The following is a 23172-nucleotide window of genomic DNA, read 5'->3' as shown; positions in this document are numbered from 1 at the left end:
ATGATCACTTGTGGATAAAGGACTGGAGTGCAGCTCCTCTGAAGCCACAGTGAAAAGGACCTCAGACCATGATCCTAACCACTCCCACAGCCATAAAGGTAAAGGGACTCCCAGCCTGGATCCACCACAGCCATGTAAAAACTGGCAGCAGCTGAGACTTGGGAAGCTACACCAGACCCTAGACAATGACTGCAAAATCACCTTAAGAAGGACAACAAGCCCTGCTCCAGCCACATCCTGGAAGCTGGCTGGTCCATGCATGGCCGAAGCATGAGAAAATTCATTGTGAGACTTGTTCTTCTTAATATTTGGACTTGTACAGTAGGGACCTTAACTAATTTTAAAGAATGCTCTCAGTGTGTACATCAGGTTACTAAGGTAGGACGTAAAGTAACTGCCATTCTTTTGTTCTACAGTTATTATGAATGTATAGGGACACAGAAAGGAACCTGTTTATATAACGGTACTCAGTATAAGGTGTGTAACCTGGGGAATGGACAGCCAGATGTATGCTACAACCCATCAGAGCCCCCTACACGTATGACTTTTAAAATTCAACTCCTAACAGGGTGATGGAATAGCCCTACTAAATTAATAGCTAAAACAGAGGAGAACGGAAGCCCAAAGCAGGTTACACTAAGGTTTAATGCCTGTGCAGCCATCAATGCCTATCATTCCAGTAGAGGGGGCTGTGGTTCCCTCGGATAGGAACAAAGTTATACAAAAGAGCATGAGTATATCTGCCAGAAAACCTACTGGTGCAGTAATTGCATTTTTGAGTCATGTGTCCTCTGAGCCACTTGAAAAAATAATACAAATAATCCGGTTCGTCTTGTAAAAGGGAGAAACACCATTCCAGGGAGTAATGTCCCTTGTGTCTCAGGACATTGTAACCCAGTAGAATTAATAATCACAAATCCCTAAGACCCTAAATGGGAAAAAGGGGAAAGTGTAATGCTAGAAATTAATGGGAAAGGGCTTGACCCGGAGTCAGTATCCAGATTCAGAAAAAAATCCAAAAACGCTCAACCCGGCCAGTGTACCAGCACTTTTATGGTATATTAAATAAGCCAGTGCCAGAACTTCCAAAAAAGACAAAAACTTGTTCCTTCAATTTGCTGAAAATGTGGCCCATTCCCTCAATGTTACTTCTTGCTATGTATGTAGCGGGACAACTACGGGTAACAGTTGGCCATGGAAAGTCCATGAGTTATTACCCTCTGATCCTGTCCCTGACCTGACCTCAGTTCAAAGGGTTCAAATCAACAGTTTCTGGGTTTTAAAGGTTTCAATTATTGGACAATATTGTTTGGCCAGAGAAGGAACTGACCTCACTGTTCCAGTTGGAAAGCTTAGCTGCATAGGGCAGCGTCTGTATAATGGAACAGTAGGCACTATAACCTGGTGGAGCTAAAACTATACAAAAAAGAACCCCTCCTAGAATTTCCAAAATTACAGAATGCTTGGAATCACGCTGGGTCCTGGAGAGACTGGACAGCCCCTCCTGGGTTGTACTGGATATGCGGACATAGAGCATACATACAGCTGCATGAAAGATGGACAGATAGCTGTGTCATAGGCATCATTAAGCCTTCTTTTTTTTAATTATTTGTTAAGACAGGTGAGTTGTTAGGACATCCAGTCTACTATGCCCAGGAGAAAAAAAAGTCTGAAAATAGGTAAATAGGAAAATAATAAGTGACCACTGAAAAGAATTATTGAGTACTATAGGCCAGCCACAGGAACAGAAAATAGCCCATGGGGACACCAGACTCCTATCTATATGCTAAATCAAATCATTCAGTTGCAAGCTGCCTTGGAAATACTCGTTAATGTAATGGGCAAAGCTCTGTCCATTTTGGCTGGACAAGAAACTCAAATGAGAAATGCCATTTATCAGAACCAGTTGGCCTTAGATTATTTGCTGGCAGCTGAAGGAGGAGTCTGTAAAAAATTCAAACTAACCAACTGCTGCCTGCACATAAACGACGAGGGTCACGCAGTTAATATAACCAAACTAGCACACATGCCTGTTAAGGTATGGCATAAATTCAACCTAAGTTCTTGTTTAAAAGTTGGTCCTCAGCCTTAGGAGGACTAAAAACCCTCATCATAAGTATAATAACAATAGTGGGTGTTTGTTTACTACTCCCTTGCTTTCCCCCCTTGTTCCTCTAAATGACTAAAAAATCCTTTACTACTGTAATAGACCAGAAAAAACACATCACAAGTAAACTACATAAATCGTTATCAATCAGTTTCTTCAGAAAGTCTGGAAAATGAAAATGAGAGTAAGATCTCTCACTAATATTATAAAGTGGTGAGGGTCTCAAAAGGGGGAGTGAGGAAGGAGATCCAGGCATCTAGGATCACCTCCCCCTTGACTTCCACACTGCATTTCAACAGAAAAAAAAGGCTAGCCAACTGGCACCTCCTGAATCACCTTCCTTTTTTTTTAGACGGAGTTTTGCTCTTGTTACCCAGGCTGGAGTGCAATGGCGTGATCTCGGCTCACCGCAACCTCCACCTCCTGGGTTCAGGCAATTCTCCTGCCTCAGCCTCCCGAGTAGCTGGGATTACAGGCACGCGCCACCATGCCCAGCTAATTTTTTGTATTTTTAGTAGAGACGGGGTTTCACCATGTTGACCAGGATGGTCTCGATCTCTTGACCTCATGATCCACTGGCCTCAGCCTCCCAAAGTGCTGGGATTATGTGAGCCACCGCTCCCGGCCCTGAATCACCTTCCTGTAAATAGTAGGCCTGGTATGGGGGAGTCTCTCTGGGAGACACTGTTGTTACTTAACAAAACAAAATCAAACCCCCACCCTACTCCTCCATCCGGAGACCAGAAACGTTTCACATGTAATTCCTAAAACGTTTCACATGTAAACCCAAGACCCTTTCATGTGTAATTTCTAAGGCTGTAAACCAAAGATCCTTTCATATGTAATATCTAGAGTGTGAGCCTATATAAAGGCAGAGCTTCTGTTTGTTAGCTAAGCTAGGTCATTTAAACAAATCATCGCCTGGCTCCCGGCCATAAGTAATAATAATAATAAACCTCTTCCTTCCCAGTTCAGTATTCAAGAGGTCTGTTTCTTGTGACTGCTCCTGCTACATTATGATTGTTTCTTTTGCTGTACAGAAGCGCTGGAGTTTAATTAGATCTCATTTGTCTATTTTGGCTTTTGTTGCCAATGCTTTTAGGGTGTGTGTGTGTGTGTGTGTGTGTGTGTGTGTGTTTAGAGACACACACTTCACACACACACAACATGGTTTCACCATGTTGGCCAGGCTGGTCCCAAACTCCTGACCTCAGGCAATCTGCCCTCCTCAGCCTCCCAAAGTGTTGGGATTACAGTTGTAAGACACCACACCCAGACTTGCTTTTGGTGTTTTAGTCATGAAATCCTTGCCTATGCTTATGTCCTGAATGGTTTTGCCTAGATTTTCTTTTAGGGTTTTTATGGTGTTAGGTTTTTTTTTTTTTTTTTTGAGATGGAGTTTTGCTCTTGTTGCCCAGGCTGGAGTGCAATGACACGATCTCGGCTCACTGCAACCTCCGCCTCCTGGGTTCAAGCAATTCTCCTGCCTCAGCCTCCTAGGTAGCTGGGATTACAGGCACACACCACCATGCCCAGCTAAGTTTTTGTATTTTTAGTAGAGACAGGGTTTCTCCATGTTGACCAGGATGGTCTTGAGCTCTTGACCTCGTGATCCACCCGCCTCAGCCTCCCAAAGTGCTGGAATTACAGGCGTGAGCCACCGCGCCCAGCTGGTGTTAGGTTTTATATTTAAGTCTTTAATTCATCTGGAGTTAATTTTAGTGTAAGGTGTCAGGAAGGGGTCCAGTTTCTGTTTTCTGCACATGGCTAGCCAGTTTTCCCAGCACTATCTATTAAACAGGGAATCCTTTCCCCATTGCTTGTTTTTGTGAGGTTTGTCAAAGATCAGATGGTTGTAGATGTGTGGCATTACCTCCGAGGTCTCTGTTCTGTTCCATTTGTCTGTATCTCTGTTTTGGTACCAGTACCATGCTGTTTTGATTACTGTAGCCTTGTAGTACAGTTTGAAGTCAGGCAGCATGATGCCTCCAGCTTTGTTCTTTTTGCTTAGGATTGTCTTGGCTATGCAGGCTCTCTTGGTTCCATATGAAGTTTAAAGTGTTTTTTTTTCCAGTTCTGTGAAGGTCATTGGTAGCTTGATGGGGATAGCATTGAATCTGTAAATTACTTTGGGCAGTATGGCCTTTTTCATCATATTGATTCTTCCTCACCATGAGCATGGAATGTTTTTCCATCTGTTTGTGTCCTCTCTTATTTCCTTGAGCAGTGGTTTGTAGTTCTCCTTGAAGAGGTCCTTTATATCCTTTGTTAGTTGTATTCCTAGGTATTTTATTCTCTTTGTAGCAATTGTGAATGAGAGTTTGCTCTTGATTTGGCTCTCTGTTAGCCAGTTATTGGTGTATAGAAATGCTTGTGATTTCTGCACATTGATTTTGTATCCTGAGACTTTGTTGAAGTTGCATATCAGTTTCAGGAGATTTTGGACTGAGACAATGGGGTCTTCTTAATATATAATCGTGCCATCTGCAAATAGAGACAATTTGACTTCCTCCTTTCCTAATTGAATATCCCTTATTTCCCTTTCTTGCCTGATTGCTCTGGCTCGAACTTCCAATACTATATTTAATAGGAGTGGTGAGAGAGGGCATCCTTGTCTAGTGCCATATTTCAAAGAGAACGCTTCCAGTTTTTGCCCATTCAGAATGATACTGGCTGAAGGTTTGTTGTAAATAGCTTTTATTATTTTGAGATATGTTCCATCAATACCTAGTTTCTTGAGAGTTTTTAGCATAAAGAGCTGTTGAGTTTTGTTGAAGGCCTTCTCTGCATCTATTGAGATAATCATGTGGTTTTTGTCTTTGGTTCTGTTTATGTGGTGGATTACGTTTATAGACTTGCATATGTTGAACCAGCCTTGCATCCCTGGGATGAAGCCTACTTGATCGTGACGGATGAGCTTTTTGATGTGTTGTTGCAATTGGTTTGCCAGTATTTTATTGAAGATTTTTGCATCTATGTTCATCATGGATATTGGCCTGAAGTTTTCCTTTTTTTTTAGTCTCTGCTGGGTTTTGGTATCAGGATGATGCTGGTCTCATAAAATGATTTGGAAAGGATTCCCTCTTTTTGTATTGTTTAGAATAGTTTCAGAAGGAATGGTACCAGCTCCTCTTTGTACATCTGGTAGAATTTGGCTGTGAACCCATCTGGACCTGGGCTTTTTTTGGTTGGTAGGTTATTAATTGTTGCCTCAACTTCAGCCCTTGTTATTGGTCCATTCAGGGTTTCAACCTCTTCCTGGTTTAGGCTTGGGAGGGTGCAGTTGTCCAGGAATTTATCTATTTCTTCCAGGATTACTGGTTTATGTGCATAGAGTTGTTTGTAGTGATCTCTGATGGCAGTTTGTATTTCTGTGGAATTGGTGGTGATAACCCCTTTATCATTTTTTATTGCATGTATTTGATTCCTCTCTCTTTTCTTTGTTATTAATCTGGCCAGTAGTCTGTCTATTTTGTTGATGTTTTCAAAAAAACAGCTCCTGGATTTATTGATTTTTTTAAGGGTTTTTTTGCGCCTCTGTCTCCTTCAGTTCTACTCATATCTTAGTTATTTCTTGTCTTCTGCTAACTTTTGAGTTTTTTTGATCTTGCTCCTCTAGCTGTTTCAATTTTGATGATACGGTGTCAATTTTAGATCTTTCCCCGCTTCTCAGGTGGGCATTTATTGCTATAAATTTCCCTCTAGACACTGCTCTAAATGTGTCCCAGAGATTCTGGTATGTTGTGTCTTCATTCTCATTGGTTTCAAAGAACATTTTTATTTCTGCCTTCATATAATTGTTTATCCAGTTGACATTCAGGAGCCAGTTGTTCAGTTTTCATCAAGTTGTGTGGTTCTGAGTTAGTTTCTTGATCCTGAGTTCTAATTTGATTGCACTGAGGTCTGAAAGACTGTTATGATTGCCATTCTTTTGATCTTTTTTTTTTTTTTCTTCAAGACAGATTCTTGCTCTGTCCTCTAGGCTGCCAGGCTAGAGTGCAGTGACACCATCTCGGCTCACTGCAACCTCTGCCTCCCAGGTTCAAGTAATTCTCCTGCCTCAGCCTCCTGAGTAGCTGGGATTACAGGTGCCTACCACCACATCAGGCTAATTTTTGTATTTTAGTAGAGACAAGGTTTCACCATGTTGGCCAGGCTGGTCTTGAACTACTGACCTAGTGATCCACCTGCCTCGGCCTCTCAAAGTGCTGGGATTACAGGCATGAGGCACTGAACCCAGACAGCACAAACATTTTATTGAGGATGGCAGGTACTACCTTGTTTTATCTCTAGTTTACCCTAACACGGAGTCTCATTTTTTAGTGGCCAGCACTCTAATAGCTCTTAAGTACCTGAACTGTGCCCACCAGTCAAATGGTGGCTTTGGCTCTGAGATCCCCTTGACCAACTTGCCCAATTATTTTTTCCCTATGTAAGCATGTGAGAAAACATAACAAAAAGGATAGAATCCAAATTCCAACAGATTCCAAAAGCCAGGGTTCATGCCCCCTGCGGTAATAACCACTTAGAGCAACACTATCTTAAAATGCAGCTCCTTGTTACCTGAGTCCATGAGCAAGGTAAACAAGTAAAAAAACAAACAAAATCAAGGCTGGGTGCAGTGGCTCATGCCTGTAATCCCAGCACTTTGGGTGGCCAAGGAGGGCGGATCACAAGATCAGGAGTTCCAGACCAGCCTGACCAACATGATGAAACCCTACCTCTACTTAAAATACAAAAATTAGCCCGGTGTGGTGGCGTGTGCCTGTAATCTCAGCTATTTGGGAGGCTGAGGCAGGAGAATCACTTGAACCCAGTAGGCGGAGGTTGCAGTGAGCCAAGATTGTGCCACTGCACTCTAGCCTGATGACAGAGCAAGACTCCATCACAAAAAAAAAAAAAAAAAAAAAAAAAGGCCAAGCTTGGTGGCCCATGCCTGTAATCCCAGCCGTTTGGGAGGCAGAGGCAGGTGGATCACCTTAGGTCAGGAGGATCACCTTAGGTCAGGAGTTTGAGACCAGCCTGACCAATGTGGTGAAACCCTGTCTCTACTGAAAATATAAAAATTAGCAGGGTGTGGTGGTGAGCGCCTGCAATCCCAGCTACTTCGGAGGCTGAGGTAGGAGAATCACTTAAATTCGAGAGATGGAAGTTGCAGTGAGCCTAGATCACGCCATTGCACTCCAGCCTGGGTGACAGTGTGAGACTATGTCTCAAAACACAAAAAATAAACAAACAAAAACAAACAAAACCAGAAATACTGTGCAGCTCTTTTTTTTTTTTTTTTTAATGTTTTTGAGATGGAGTCTTGCTCTGTCATCAGGCTGGAATACAGCAGTGCAATCTCGGTTCACTGCAGCCTCCATCTCCTAAGTCCAAGAGGTTCCCCTGCCTCAGCCACTGAGTATCTGGAACTACAGGTGCACGCCACCATGCCCAGCTAATTTTTGTATTTTAGTAGAGATGGGGTTTCACCACACTAGCCAGGATGGTCTCAATCTTCTGACTTCATGATCTGCCCACCTCAGCCTCCCAAAGTGTTGGGATTAAAGGCATGAGCTACTGCACCTTGCCAACCTGCAGCTCTTAAGCCAGACCTAATGGCATGCACCTGTAATCCCAAGTACTTGGAGGCAAAGGGAGAAGGATCACTTGAGCCCAGTAGTTTGAGGCTGTAGTGTACTCTGATCATGCTTGTGAATGGCCACTGCACTCTAGCCTAGGCAATATCGCAGGACCCCTTCTCTTTCTTTTTCTTTTTGTTTGTTTGTTTTCTGAGACAGTCTTGCTCTGTCACCCAAGCTGGAGTGCAGTGGTGTGATCTCAGCTGTACCTCCTGGGTGAGGCCTCTCAGGGGGCCTCAGCCTCCCAAGTAGCTGGAATTACAGGTGCGAACCACCATGCCTGGCTAATTTTTTTATTTTTAGTAGAGACAGGGTTTTGCCATATTGGCCAGGCTGATCTCAAGCAATCCACTGCCTCAGCCTCCCAAAGTGCTGGGATTACAGGTAGGTGTCACTGTGCCCAGCCAAGATAAAACTGCTGCTCTTGCCAATGACATGTCAGCCACTGTAAACCCTAAAAGGTCATGCACTGTCTCACAGCACAAACTAACTCTAAATTCAAAAGCCAAAGAGAAAAAGGGAGTCCACCTAAGAGGAACTTACCTGTAACCCTTGAGGCTTCATGAGGAAGACTGAAGACCTCAAAAAGCATCTGAGGCCCCACTCCAATGTTTCTACTGGAGTCTCAGAAGTCATCAGCAGTGTCCTTCAGGTCCCTTTGTCAGTTGCAAGAACTGTCAAAAGACAAAATTACAATGAATTTAGTTTACAAATCTTAATTGGGGTTCATTTTCTATTCTAAAATTGGGCAATATCTTATTCTATAAAGCAGAATGAGTGTTTTGATGAGCTGAGCAAAGGAGGTTGGCTTTACAGATAGAAAAGGGCTGAGGAAAACAAAAACAGAGAACACAAAGCAGATTGGTTATTTCAGTATTTTCCCTATAAGGGTCAAAGCAGAGGGGACTTTCTTATCATGCCACCTAACACTGGCTATTATCTGTCTCTCCTGGTTACTCAGAAGGTCAAATAAACTTAGTTTCAGCTTGGTCTTACGGAAGGTGAGTAACTCCAATTTGGTTTGGTCTTTTGGGTCTACTGGAAGAGTTCAGTCCAAACCAATGGCCTCTTATAATCTTATTTACTTACTTTTGAGATAGGTCTTGCTCTGTCATGACGATGGCAGGTGGTACCTTGGAGTGCTGGAGTGCAGTGGTGAGATCTTAGCTCACTGAAATCTTGACCTTGTGGGCTTACGTGATTATCCATAGCTGGGACTACAGGCAGGTGCCACCACACCCAGCTAATTTTTTTGTATTTTTAGTAGAGATGGGGTGTTGCCAGGTTGTCCAGTCTGCCTCTTATAATTTTATTTACACTCCTGATTATAAAGTACAGGATTTCTGTCTATCTATTTAGGTTTCCAATCCATTCAAATTTTTATGATGACTGCTGCTATTTCTGCTAAGAAAATGAGGGCAAGAGTAAATATGGTCAGAGTCTCCAATATATCTGCAACCTGTTATTTGTAGTGATGATCTGTTAGGAAGGGCTAAACCATTTTCCTTCTTGAAAAGGAGGCTTAAGAAAAATAGGCCAGGTGTGGTGGCTCATGCTTGAATTCCCAGCACTTTGGGAGGCTGAGATGGGAGGATTACTTGAACCCAGGAGGTCAAGGCTACAGTGACTCATATTCCCACCACCACACCCCAGATCAGGCAAAAGAGCGAAACCTTGCCTCTAAATAAATAAATTAATAACTCTAGGATTCCCAAATCTTGCAGATGAAGAAACCCCCTTCTCTTTTTTGGCTGGGGCAAGGAAGACTAGCCTGTTCTTTGTTTTCCTTGGAAAGTTACAGGGTCGGCCGGGCACGATGGCTCACACCTGTAGTCTCAAGCACTTTGGGAGGCTGAGGTGAGCAGATCATGAGGTCAAGAGATGGAGACCATCCTGACCAACATGGTAAAACCAAAAATACAAAAGAGATGGAGACCATCCTGACCAACATGGTAAAACCCCGTCTCTTACCAACATGGTAAAACCAAAAATACAAAAATTAGCTGGGCATGGTGGTGCACGCCTGTAGTCCCAGCTACTCGGGAGGCTACGGCATGAGAATTGCTTAAACCAGGAGGCAGAGGTTGCAGTGAGCTGAGATCGTGCCACTGCACTCCAGCCTGTTGACAGAGCGAGACTCCATCTCGAAAAAAAAAAAAAAAGAAAGTTAGAAAGCTATAGGGTTACTGATGAACAAAGTAACTGTTCAGGGAAGAGACATATCTAGTGGCTTCTACATCCAGGCCCATTCCCAGGAACCGTATTTCCAGAGGGTCCTCAATCCCTGAGGCCTCAGTTGAGCTCCTTTGCAGGTTTCTAAGAACAAATCACAAAGAAGGAGTAGGGAACAAAAACTAGCCTCACCTCAGTATCTGCACTCACCCCAAAGGAAGGTGAGGACTGCTGGCGGGGGTGGGGCCAGGGCTTAGTCTCCAGCCAGAGGGTATGGGACCTGTCCTCTGGGGGCCTGCCCTTCCCACACTCACTCTCCCAGCCAGGCTGTCCTGGACATTTGTGGGACTCCTATGAGGGGCTCGTGGTTCCTGCTCTGGGGTTTTCTTTCGTCATTTTAACACTGAGGCATCCCAGCCTGCCTTCCCGGAGGATGGAGTATTTGCCCTGTTGCCTTTTCTTCTGTCTCTGTTTTTGTACAAAAATGACAATATTCTCTGTCGGACTGTGTTTTAACCCAAAAAACAAAAGTGAGCCCCTTCTCTTTGATACTCCAGGTTCACAGAATCAAGCCTATCAATTTTTTCTTGTTCTTTGTTTTTTGATTGGGAAAAGGGTTTTCTAAGAAATACTGAACTTTCCTTACCTAAAAGTAGTCCGGGTTAAACAAGTCAAACTTTAAATGTAATACCTGTTGCTTTAATACATTCTAGCAAAGAAAATAAGGGTTGGAGGATGGAGGTTGGAGATAGATGAAACAAGATTGAAAAGTGTTGACAATTTACGAAGTTCTGGAAATTCATTCTGCTCTTCTGTTTGACATTTTCCACAGTAAAAAGTTTTAAAAAATATTAGCTTTATCTATCTTTGACAGGTTCTGGCCTTAAGAGGAGGAAAGCTGCACAACCAGTCTTTGTGCATGTGTATACAAATCTCTGTTCACTTGTGAATACAGTTTCATTAGGGGAGGGTTCACCTTTGTTATGCACATGATCAATACGATATAAATATATATATATTTAATATATATAAATATATAATATAGATATAAATATATATATTTAATATATAAATATATAATATAGATATAAATATATATAATTTATAAATATATAATTTATATATTATATAATATATAATAAATACATAATATATATTGTATATTTATATATATTATATATAAATATATAATATATACATCTTTTAGAGACAGGGTTTCACTCCCAGGCTGGAGTGCAGTGGTGGCAATCATAGCTTACTGCAGCCTGCACCTCCTGGGCTGAAGCGATCCTCCAGCCTGGGCTTCCCAAGTAGCTGGGATTACAGGCCCACACCATCACACCTGGCTTTTTAAATTTTTTGTAGAGACGGGGTCTCCCTATGTTGCCCAGGCTGGTCTGGAACTCTTGGGCTCCAGTGATCCTCTCACTTAAGCCTCCCAAAGTGCTGGGATTACAGGACCGAGCCATGGCCTATATTTCATTTTAAAACAACGAAGAACGTTTTCCTTCCTCACATCTCAAACTTGGGGGGCGCGGGTACCAAATCTCTGATATTATCCCAAAGATTTTTTATAACTAGTATCACAATTCCTTTCAGAAACGGCTCCTTAGCCGCTCACACCACAGGTTTTGGTGGTACAGTGTGGGGCCGCACAGACCTGCACTCCAGGTCTTGACCCTACCCAGAGCAGGATGGCCCTGGCCTCTTTTTTTTTTTTTTTTTTTTTTTTTTTTTTGAGATGGAATTTCGCTCTGTCGCCCAGGCTGGAATGCAGTGGCGCGATCTCCGCTCACTGCAACCTCTGCTTCCTGGGTTCAAGCGATTCTCCTGCCTCAGTCTCCGGAGTAGCCGGGATTACAGGTGTGAGCCATCACGCCCGGCTAATTTTTGTATTTTTAGTAGGGACGAGGTTTCATCATTTTGACCAAGCTGGTCTTGAGCTCCTCACCTCAGGTGATCCGCCCGCCTCAGCCTCCCAAAGCGCAGGCGTGAGCCACCGCATCGGGCCTAATATTTTGTATTTCAGTAGAGACCGGTTTCACTGCGTTGCCTAGGCTGGTCTAGAACTCCTGAGCTTAGGCAATCCGCCACCCTGGGCCTCCCAGGGTGCTAGGATTACAGGTGTGAGCCACGGCGCCCAGACCCTAGCCTCACTTTCTTTGGGCCTCAGTTTCCACCGCCTAAAAGAGCAGCAGGTCTGTGGCACCCGCTCCCCCGGCCCCTCCCGATCCGCGGGTAGCCCCGCCCTGAGGGCGGAGACCGGGAGGAGCGGCGCGCTCTCCTCCGCCTCCTGCCGACTCACCGCTGCCCCCTGTGCCCGCGGCGCATGTGCCCGGCACCCCCCAACGGCCCTGGATTCCACTTCCGTTCCCTTCGCGCTGCAGCCGCAGCTGCCTACAGGCCCCGCGCCGCCTCGGGAGTCCATGGCCGGCACGCGCTGGGTACTCGGGGCACTGCTCCGGGGCTGCGGCTGTAACTGCAGCAGCTGCCAGCGCACCGGCGCCGCCTGCCTGCCCTTCTACTCTGCCGCGGGCTCATTCCCTTCGGGCGTCTCGGGCCGTCGCCGCCTGCTGCTGCTGCTCGGGGCAGCCGCGGCCGCCGCCTCCCAGACGCGTGGCCTCCAGACCGGGCCTGTGCCTCCCGGGAGGCTGGCGGGGCCTTCCCCTGCGGCCACTTCTGCCGCGGCCGCAGCTGCCGCGGCCTACCCTGCCCTCCGTGCCCCTTTGCTGCCGCAGTCGCTGGCGGCGGCCGCGGGTCCGACGCGGAGCTACAGCCAGGTACGTGGGCGCCGCAAGGGGCCCGGCGCCGGACCCCTCCCTAGCCCCGCGCACGCGTCCCCCGCGCCCCTCCGTGTGCGCCTCGCGGGCGCGCCCGGGAATTCTCGGCACTCGTTGCACACCCGCCCCCGTCCTCCCTGTGCTCCTATTGGGCCCCGAAACAAGGGACGCTCTCCCAGGTTTCGGGTTTTCTCCTTGTTTTGTTTTGCCCTCGAGTCTTTGGTCGGTTGGGCAGTGTAAGTGTGGCCAGGCTGAATGTTGAGGCCTTGTTTCCTGCCGGGTCCATGGTAGGTTTCGTGAGGTTGATGACGCCCCCACCCTGCATCCCTCTCGCTTTTCGCCCTCTGGTTGTGAAGTCGCGAGGCCCTAGCCCGCCGGAGGGTTGGGAGTTTCCGTGTAGCCCGAGCGCTAGGCCTGAGCAGCCCTCGGCGATTCTCGGTCGGCCGCTGCTCAGAAGGTCCGCGCACACAGTTGTGTGGGCTGGCTTGTGGGGAAGGAGCCTTGTCCCCAGCGCGCCCCTCTCTCTCCTGTCCCCAGGGAAAGACGAGCTGTCCCGGTTTACTGAAGGTCACCTCTGCAACTCCATTCATACAGAAGGTCTTTTAGGACTGTGTGTCGCCTCGACTGGGAAAACAATTTGGAGATTTAGGTGTTGGGGCGGGGGTGAAGGGGAGGGAGCGTTGGTTGACGACACAACTTGGGTTCCCAGGAATGAATTTACAATGTTTTTCTTTCCTTTTTTTCTTTATTTTTTTAAAAAAAGCCCTTGTGTGTACTTGAAGAACTCAGATTGCAAATATTTTGTGCCTTGTAGATGAACCTTTCTCTTCTGCTTGTTACGTGACGTCTGGGAAGTCTCTGCACGCTTTTTAACTATCCAGCCCCTGATTCCTTGGGTCATATTTATCTTAATTCAATTTGTGCTTCTCCTTTAACTTAGGGAGACTGGGAGGCTAATCAGCATGGCTGTTGTCTGCCAGTGGCTGAGCTAATTGATTTGAATCCTGACCCAATACTTTCCGCTGCCCCTTTTCTGTAAAACCTTGTGATGCTTACGGAATTCTGGAAAAAAGGGGAAAGCTGTCTACAAAAACCACAACAAAACAATCTCTAATAAACCTGTGTGAGCTACCTCCCCTTTTTATTTCCTGTGAAATTGACTGCAGTGATAAAATCTGTAGAATATCTATTATGTTATTAACTGCTTACATTTATTCCTTAAAATTAAACATAAGTCTTCATGAAAATGATAGGCCCTGGCGCAGTGGCTCACGCCTGTAATCCCAACCCTTTGGGAGGCTGAGGCGAGTGGATCACCTGGAGACTAGCGTGAGCAACATGGTCAACTCCATGTCTACTAAAAAATACAAAAAAATTAACCGGGCGTGGTGGCTGGCGCCTGTAATCCCAGCTATTGAGGAGGCTGAGACAGGAGAATCACTTGATTCCGGGAGGCAGAGGTTGCCGTGAGCGGAGATCATGCCATTGCACTCTAGCCTGGGTGACAAGAGTGAAACTGTCTCAAAAAAGAAAAAATGATAGTACAAAGATATCTTTGTCCTTAATCCAGTAGAGTGCAAGTCTTAAAGCCTGAATTGTCTTCTTAGGTTATGGTTGTAGTGCTTGGTGAATTCTTATTAAATTCCTGTTTTTGCTTAATCTGATAAAAGAGACTTCATAAGTCTTTAACCTCACACTGCTGCTGTTGCCTTTTATGATCTTTCCCTTAATCACTTGATCTGGTATACCAGCTGACAGGAGTCTTCCCAAGGCATCCTGCTGTCTTGTTGATTTATCCAGTCCTCATTGTCTTTTATTAACTTCCCTTTACCTACCAAGTGAAGGACACACATTAAGCTCAACACTCAAGGCCCTCTGCTATGTGGTACCAACTTCCTTTTGCCAGCTCATCTTCTTTGGCTCCTAATTATACCCTATAATGTAAACAGATGGAATTAATTGGAATTAGTTGCTATTTTTCAAATGGGCCTTTGGTCATACTGCTTCTTTCTCTCACCTTCAAACTGGAATGCCCTTTTATATATCCCCATCAGAATTACATCCTTCTTTCAAGACCCATCTCATGTCACATCCTGATTCTTTTGTTAGTGCTATGATTTGAATTCCTGTATTATTTTTTAATCTTAATTATAGCATTCAGTATCTCATCTTGTCTGCTTATCTTATTCTAGATAGCTATTTCAGATGTGGGCCAAACACTGTGTGTAGGGGCAATCAAATATTTGTCACATTGTAGGGGGACCTGTCTTGTGTTGCCTTAACTAAAACACTATTGTTACATATAATTTGAGGTTGATGAATTTTAAACCCTGAATGAAATTTATGTCCTGCCAAACCTTTAGGATATACCTGTTTACTGCTTTTGAATGTACAATTTAAGCCAAAACAGGATGGGTTAGATTGGTGCAGTTTACTTTTTGCCTCTGAAATAATCTAGAATATTAGTTTGTAGAATAAATATTTTCTAAGTAGAATTTTTTTTTTTTTTTACATTTTTTACATGTAAATGTAACTATTTTTACAATTCTTCATTTCCCTTGGAAGGAGTCTAAAACGACTTACCTGGAAGACCTTCCATCACTCCCTGAGTATGAATTGGCCCGATCCAAGTTAGGAGAGGAAGTGGATGATGTCTATCTCATTCGAGCTCAAGGACTGCCCTGGTCATGCACTATAGAAGATGTGCTTAACTTTTTCTCAGGTATGTTTTATGTATGTTTTATTTCTTTTTTTTTCTTATATTTCTCACAAGCAGATATATATGTTTTACATTTGTTATTTTGTCTGAGTAAAGGGTAGTACCACAAATCCACATCAGACTATGCTGGACTTACTCCAATTATAAAAAGTACACAGTTTGAAAGGGGGTAAAAGTCTGGGCATGGTGGCTCATGCCTGTAATCCCAGCACTTTGGGAGGCTGAGATGAGAGGATTACTTTAGCCCAAGAGTTCAAGACCAGCCTGGACAATAAAATGAGACCCCCCTTTCTATAAAAACAAAACCAAAAAAAGTTAAATTATAGTAATAAAATTATTATTTTGAGAGTTTTGCTCTTCTTGCCCAAGCTGGAGTGCAATGGTTCAATCTCAGCTCACCGTAACCTCCGCCTCACGGGTTCAAGCGATTCTCCTGCCTCAGCCTCTCAAGTACCTGGGAATACAGGTGCGCACCACCACGCCCGGATACTTTTTTGTATTTTTAGTAGAAACGGGATTTCACCATGTTTCTCAGGCTGGTCTCAAACTCCTGACCTCAGGTGATCCGCTCACCTTGGCTTCCCAAAGTGCTGGGATTATAGGCATGAGCCACCGTGCCTGGCCAATAGAATTATTCTTACAGGAAATATTTTAAAGTCCTATGGATATGATTTTAAAGAAAGACATTTATGTGTGAATTTAACTATATTTTATTTCCTTAAGTGATTGTAGAAATGTTGGAATAGACATAACACATTTTGTGTTGGGCCTGGCCTGATTTGCCATTTAATGGTCAGGAAGCATATCATAAGCTTCTGTGCTAAGGTTTGCTTATCTTTTCTATTTGGAATGTTATAGAGACTACATCCTTATTGGTGTTTGGATGGCTTCAGTGATGGGGATTTGTGTAAGGAATATGACACTTGTTTCCTGCTTCGTTGTTGGAAAATTGCGTTCTTGTGACTTACTTCATTGAGCTAAAAGTTTGATTTCTGTTTATTTTTTATTTATTTTATTTATTTTTTTTAAAGATGGGGTTTCACCATGATGGCCAGGCTGGTCTTGAACTCCTGACCTCAGGTGATCCACCCACCTCGGCCTCCCAAAGTGCTAGGATTACAGGTGTGAGCCACTGCGCCCGGCCTTGATTTCTGTTTTTAATTGATTTTACTCATACACTTTTAGACTGCAGAATCCGCAATGGTGAGAATGGAATACATTTCCTCCTAAATAGAGATGGAAAGCGAAGGGGTGATGCCTTAATTGAAATGGAGTCAGAGCAGGATGTGCAGAAAGCCTTAGAGAAGCACCGCATGTACATGGGCCAGCGGTATGTGGAAGGTATGTGAAGTCAGATTCTGGCGTTTTGGGATCATTGCATTAGGTTTTATACTTTTCAAGGCAGTTTTTTTTTGATCTTTAATAATGGTATGAATGTATTATTTTATAGGTTGTGAAAATAAAACGTAAAGAGATAAACTTTCTTATAAAATGAGAATATTGACGAAGTTTATCTTTTTTTTTTTTTGAGACGGGTTCTCACTCTCTTGCCAGGTTGGAGTGCAGTGGCGTGATCTCAGCTCACTGCAACCTCTGCCTCCCGGGTTCAAGCAGTTCTCCTGTCTCAGCCTCCCAAGTAGCTGGGACTACAGGCACGTGCCACAGTGCCCAGCTAATTTTTGTATTTTTAGTAGAGATGGGGTTTCGCCATGTTGGTCTGGCTGGTATCTCAAACTCCTGACCTCAGGTGATCCACCTGCCTCGGTATCCCAAAGTGCTGGGATTACGGGCGTGAGCCACTGCACTCAGTCTACCAATTATCTTATAAGCTTTGAGAATTAAGTAAGTTACGCCTGCATAGTAAATATGCAATAAATGTCATTTGTCACCGCATGTTCTCACTCATAGGCGGATGTTGAACAATGAGAACACATGGGCACAGGGAGGGGAGCATCACACACTGGGGTCTGTTGGGGGGTGGGGAGCTAGGGGACAGACAGCGAGGGATGGGGAGGTTGGGGAGGGTTAACAATGGGAGAATGCCTTATGTAGTTGACGGGGTGGTGGGGGAGATGGAGACAACACACCACCATGGCATGTGTGTACCTATGCAACAATCCTACAAGATCTGCGTATGTACCCTAGAACTTAAAGTACAATTAAAAAAAAATGTCATTTATTATTTTCTCTAGAGAAGTGTATAAAGATTAAAATAGTTTTTGAATTCTTGGATAACCTACCAAGTTTTAATGATATATTTTTAAATGGGTTTGTTCCTTTGTTATGTGAATTTTGCATCCCTTTTGTACTCTTTCTTTGTAGTATATGAGATAAACAATGAAGATGTGGATGCCTTAATGAAGAGCCTGCAGGTCAAATCTTCGCCTGTGGTAAATGATGGTGTGGTTCGTTTGAGAGGACTTCCTTATAGTTGCAATGAGAAAGACATTGTAGACTTCTTTGCAGGTACTTTGCAGTTATACTTGGGAGCTCATAACCTTTTTCCCCTCTTATCTGCTTCTATATCTTAGATGAGCCTTTTTCTGGGTGACAGCATGCATTTATGTTAGGTTATTTAGGGGAGAGCTCTTCACTTAATTTTCTAATATTTATAGATTTATGTGTGTTTTTGTTCTATCAGATTTTAAGGCGGGATGTCAGATTTCAAAATAATTTCACGAGGGTTTTACTATTGAAGGAAATATCTTCTCATAATAGTGTCTGTATGTGTGAAAGATAACAATTTCTATATTTTAAAAGCAGCATCTAATTCCTAGAACCATCAGTAGTGATGTCTGTGATATCTCTTGTCTCCTAGTATATAATTAACAGCAAAATAAACCCACAGGGGAAATAAAAAACTGGTGGGGAGGATTGTTTATTTTAGGTAGGCTTCTTGGACCTTACATGTTCTGGAAATACAGGTATGTAGGTGTTACTGAATTTTGACTGCATAATAGTTTTCTTCCTATCAAGCATGTATTCAGTTTTGGGACTGGCAAACAATAAAAATTTTATTAGTATGTGAATGATGGTGTTAATTCTAAGGGTATAAAAAACCTGCTAGTAGCACTAAAATCTTTTGGTGTCCTAGGACTCAATATAGTTGACATTACTTTTGTGATGGACTACAGAGGGAGACGAAAAACAGGGGAAGCCTATGTGCAATTTGAAGAACCAGAAATGGCCAACCAAGCCCTGTTGAAACACAGGGAAGAAATTGGTAATCGGTGAGTAAAGCAGATACTAATGATGTGGAAATGTCACTATGACTTAGAAAAGTGGAGAGAGTAGTATAATGAGCCATCAAATGCCCATAATTTAGATTAACAATTTTTATTTTGACTGTTCCTTGTAGAGCAGGACTAACCCATAGAGAGTGTACCTGGAGCAGCCAGATTAACACATTTTTAACATCTGTTACATTTGCTTCATCTGGTTTTTTTTTAGTATGCGTCACTAAAGATTTTTTTAAATATAATTGCAATGTTATATCTAACATAGCAATAATATATTATCTAATAATGGTTCATAATCACATTTTCCCAACTATGCCAAAAATACTTGTTTTTTTGTTTGTTTCTTTTTTTTTTTTTTTGCAACAGAGTCTTGCTCTGCCTCCCACATTCAAGCGATTCTCCTGTCTCAGCCTTCCGAATAGCTGGGACTAGAGGTGTGCACCACCACTCCCAGCTAATTTTTGTACTTTTAGTAGAGATGGGACGTAGAACTCCCAGACTCAAGTGATCCACCCACCTCTCCCCTCAAGAAGTGCTGGGATTGCAGGTGTGAGCCACCATACCCAGACAAAATTATCTTTTTATGGTTGGTTTGTTTGAAACAGAATCCAGTTAAGGTCTACACACTGCATTTGATTGTTATGTCTAATTCTCTTTGTTTGTGGTTTTTTTTTCTTTTAAGGCACAGGGTCTTGTTCTGTCACCCAGGTTGGAGTGCAGTGGCATGATGATAGCTCACTAGGGCCTTGAATTCCTGGGCTCGAGCAACCTTCTTGCCTCATCCTACCAACTAGCTAGGACTATAGGCATGTGCCACCACACCTGGGGGTGTGTGGGTGTGTGTGTGTGTGTGTGTAGATTGGGTCATCCTCCAAAGTAGCTAGGACTGTAGGAGTTTGTCACCACACCGGGGAGGGTATATGTGTGGGTAGATTGGGTCATCCTCCAAACTAGCTAGGACTGTAAGAGTTTGCCACCACACCTATGAAGGTATGTGTGTGTCTAGATGGGGTCTTGTTTTGTTGCCCTGGCTGGCCTCAAACGCATGGGCTCATGTGATCCTCCCACTTTGGCCTCCCAAAACGCTGGGATTACAGATGTGAGCCACTGCACCTGACCACCAATTCTCTTGAACTAGAGCAAATTCCCTTATTCCCTCCCCCTTTTTAAAAACAACTGACTTTCGAAGAAATTAGATCAGTTTTCTTATACAGTGTCTCATGTTCACATCACATCAGGATGTACATAATGATAAGTGGGCTCATTTGTGTTTTAACTTTAATTTTGGAGTTAACAGTTTAAAATGTCAAATGTTAAATCACTATTTTGTTACTTTTCTTTTGCTGTTTTCTGGCCTTTTAAATCAGCTTCTTTGAAGTAAACAAAACAGCCATTCCAAGGCCGGGCGCTGTGGCTCACGCCTGTAATCCCAGCACTTTGGGAGGCCGAGGCGGGTGGATCACGAGGTCAAGAGATCGAGACCATCCTGGTCAACATGGTGAAACCCTGTCTCTACTAATACAAAAAAATTAGCTGGGCATGGTGGCGCGTGCCTGTAATCCCAGCTACTCAGGAGGCTGAGGCAGGAGAATTGCCTGAACCCAGTAGGCGGAGGTTGCGGTGAGCCGAGATCGCGCCATTGCACTCCAGCCTGGGTAACAAGAGCGAAACTCCATCTCAAAAAAAAAAAAACAAAAAAAAAAAACAGCCATTCCAAAGCCAGTGTATTTCAGGATCTACTGATAGAAGTGGTTCAAAGGTTTTTTTGTTTTTTTTTGAGTCAGGATCCTGCTCTGTCACCCAGACTGGAGTGCAGTGGCACAAACACTGCTCACTCCACCCTTGACCTCTTGAGCTCAAGCAGTCCTCCCACCTCAGCTTCCTGTGTAGCTAGTACCACAGGCGTTCATCACCATGCCTGGCTAATTTTAGACAGAATCTTGCTCTGCTACCCTTGCTGGAGTGCAGTTGTGTGATGCAGCTCACTGCAGCCTTGACCTCCTGGGCTCAAGTAATTCTCCCGCCTCAGCCTCCCAAGCAACTGGGACTACAGGTGCACGCCTCTACACCCAGCTAATTTTTGTATTTTTGTAGAGAGGGGGTATTGCATATTGCCCAAGCAGGTCTCAAACTCTTGAGTTCAAGTGATCCACCTGCCTTAGCCTCCCAGAGTACTGGGATTACAGGTGCGAGCCTCTGCACCTGGTCTCCTGGCTAATTAAAAAAAAAAAAACTTTTGTAGAGATGATGTCTCTCACTTTGTTGTCCAGGCTCAAAGGTTTCTTTTTTTTTTTTTTTTTAAGAAGTGGTGTTCATCTAATCTTTATAGATTTGTAAACACAAATTATTTTTATAACCCTTAGTTTAGAAAGCCATGTTAAGAAAAAGAAAACTGAGCTGGGCATGTTGACCCATGCCTGTAATCCTAGTGCTTTCAGAGTCTGAAGTGAGAGAATCACTTGAGCTCAGGAGTTCAAGAGCAACCTGGGCAACATGGCAGGAACCCATGTCTACAAAAATTAGCATTATGTGGTGGCAAGCAGCAGTGGTCCCAGCTACTCGGGAGGCTGAGGCAGGAGGATTGCTTGAGCTGGGGGGTTGAGGCTGCAGTGAGACATGTTCATACCACTGCACTCCAGCTGGGGTAACACCAAGACACCTAAGCTGCAAAAAAAGAGCTAGTTCCAGAGGCTTGGGTTTAATAGATAGTCTCCTCCACTGTGATAGCAAGTCAGAATTGATACTTAGTTCTTGAATTCTCATTAGCCTTTTAGTGAGGTTCTGCAGAAGTTAGCTCTTCTTTTACTGTGACTTTTAATATTTTATACAGATGTGATTAATTTTCACAGAATTGAATTGCAAGGCTTCAAGAGATTGTTAACCAACTACTTAAAAAATGCTTATGAGATTTTTTTCTGTGTACATGATTAACTTAAGCATAGGAGTTCTCATGAAGGAAAACAGAGTAGAAAATATTGTTAGAATGTATATGAAGAAAAAGTGTTATCTTGGCCGGAAAACTTTAATCAGTAACCTACTCTGTTTTATATTTTCATGGGCTACTCTCTATATCCATTATTACTTTCCCCCTACCTGTTATCTTTGGACACCTGTGTTTCATAAACTGTTGGAAATATAATCTATACATGTTTATTTTTTTTTTTGAGATGGAGTTTCACTCTTGTTACCCAGGCTGGAGTGCAATGGCATAATCTCAGCTCACCGCAACCTCCGCCTCCTGGGTTCAGGCAATTCTCCTGCCTCAGCCTCCCGAGTAGCTGGGATTACAGGCACGCGCCACCATGCCCAGCTAATTTTCTGTATTTTTAGTAGAGACGGGGTTTCACCATGTTGACCAGGATGGTCTCGATCTGTTGACCTCGTGATCCACCCGCCTCGGCCTCCCAAAGTGCTGGGATTACAGGCATGAGCCACCGTGCCCGGCCCTACATGTTTATTTTAAAGGTGTTGAATATAAAGTTACTTTGCACCATTTGTGCCTGTTCACTTTTGCTTTGACATAGATACATCGAGATATTTCCAAGCAGAAGGAATGAAGTTCGAACACATGTTGGTTCTCATAAGGGAAAGAAAATGGCATCTTCTCCTACTGCTAAGTATATAACTGAGCCAGAAATGGTCTTCGAAGAACATGAAGTAAATGAGGATATTCGACCCATGACAGCTTTTGAAAGTGAGAAAGAAATAGGTAAGTTCCTGCCTCTTCTTGAGACTCATTGGGTCTCTTGAATGTTAGGGGTTTTGTTAAATTTTTTTTTTTTGGGGGGACAGAGTCTTAATCTGTCTCCAGGCTGTGGCACGATCTTGTCTCACTGTAACCTCTCCTGGGTTCAAGCAGTTCTCCTGCCTCAGTCTCCCAAGTAGTTGGGACTACAGGTGTGCGCCACCATGCCCAGCTAATTTTGTATTTTTAGTAGAGATGGGGTTTCACCATGTTGGCCAGGATGGTCTCGATCTCTTGATCTCATGATCTTCCCGCCTCGACTTCCCAAAGTGCTGGGATTAGAGGCATGAACCACTGCTCCCAGCCTAAATTTTTTTATGATCATGTTGTATGAACTTGTAAGACTGTAGGATAAGGAAATTAAGTTAAGGTGTTTGTTTGTTTGAGACAGAGTCTTGCTCTGTCACCCAGGCTGGAGTGCAGTGGTGCTATCTTGGCTCACTGCAACCTCTGCCTCCTGGGTTCAAGTGGTTCTCATGCCTCAGCCTCTGGAGTAGCTGGGACTACATGCAGGTACTACCTACAGGTGTACCACCACGCCTGGCTAATTTTTTTTGCATTTTTGGTAGAGACGGGGTTTTGCCATGTTGGCCAGGCTGGTCTGGAACTCCTGGCTTCAAGTGATCCACCCACCTTGGCCTCCCAAAGTGCTGGGATTACAGGCGTGAGCCAACACGCTCGGCCTAAAGATTTAATATGTTTTTGAGTGTAGTATATACTTTAAGTATATGCAGAAAGACTTAATTATTTTGCTAGGTTTTTGATTTAACCATTTTTATTAACTAT

At 43.8% G+C, this 23172-nt stretch overlaps 1 protein-coding gene across 3 annotated transcripts in view; it reads left to right on the top strand.

Moving 5' to 3' along the window:
• Window positions 1–255: 255 nt before the first annotated feature.
• The window catches only part of GRSF1 (G-rich RNA sequence binding factor 1), a 30110-nt gene continuing 7193 nt past the window's right edge, over window positions 256–23172 (top strand). The window contains exons 1-6 of one of the 3 annotated variants that reach the window (XM_021666093.2): window positions 256–285; window positions 15249–15405; window positions 16588–16743; window positions 17725–17868; window positions 18497–18632; window positions 22166–22350. In XM_021666093.2, the coding sequence (XP_021521768.2) occupies window positions 256–285; window positions 15249–15405; window positions 16588–16743; window positions 17725–17868; window positions 18497–18632; window positions 22166–22350 (808 nt within the window). Of the gene's footprint in view, window positions 286–12329; window positions 12684–12898; window positions 12971–15248; window positions 15406–16587; window positions 16744–17724; window positions 17869–18496; window positions 18633–22165; window positions 22351–23172 lie in introns of those variants that run through there. The other 2 variants (XM_021666092.2, XM_021666094.2) reach the window with 2 other exon arrangements.

Source organism: Aotus nancymaae, unplaced genomic scaffold (genome assembly GCF_030222135.1).
Source record: "Aotus nancymaae isolate 86718 unplaced genomic scaffold, 86718_ANA_hifiasm-v0.15.2.pri h1tg000006l, whole genome shotgun sequence".
Classification (NCBI taxonomy): domain Eukaryota; kingdom Metazoa; phylum Chordata; class Mammalia; order Primates; family Aotidae; genus Aotus; species Aotus nancymaae.
Note: the sequence above shows the minus strand (reverse complement) of the source record. Positions and strands in the feature narration are given on the sequence as shown.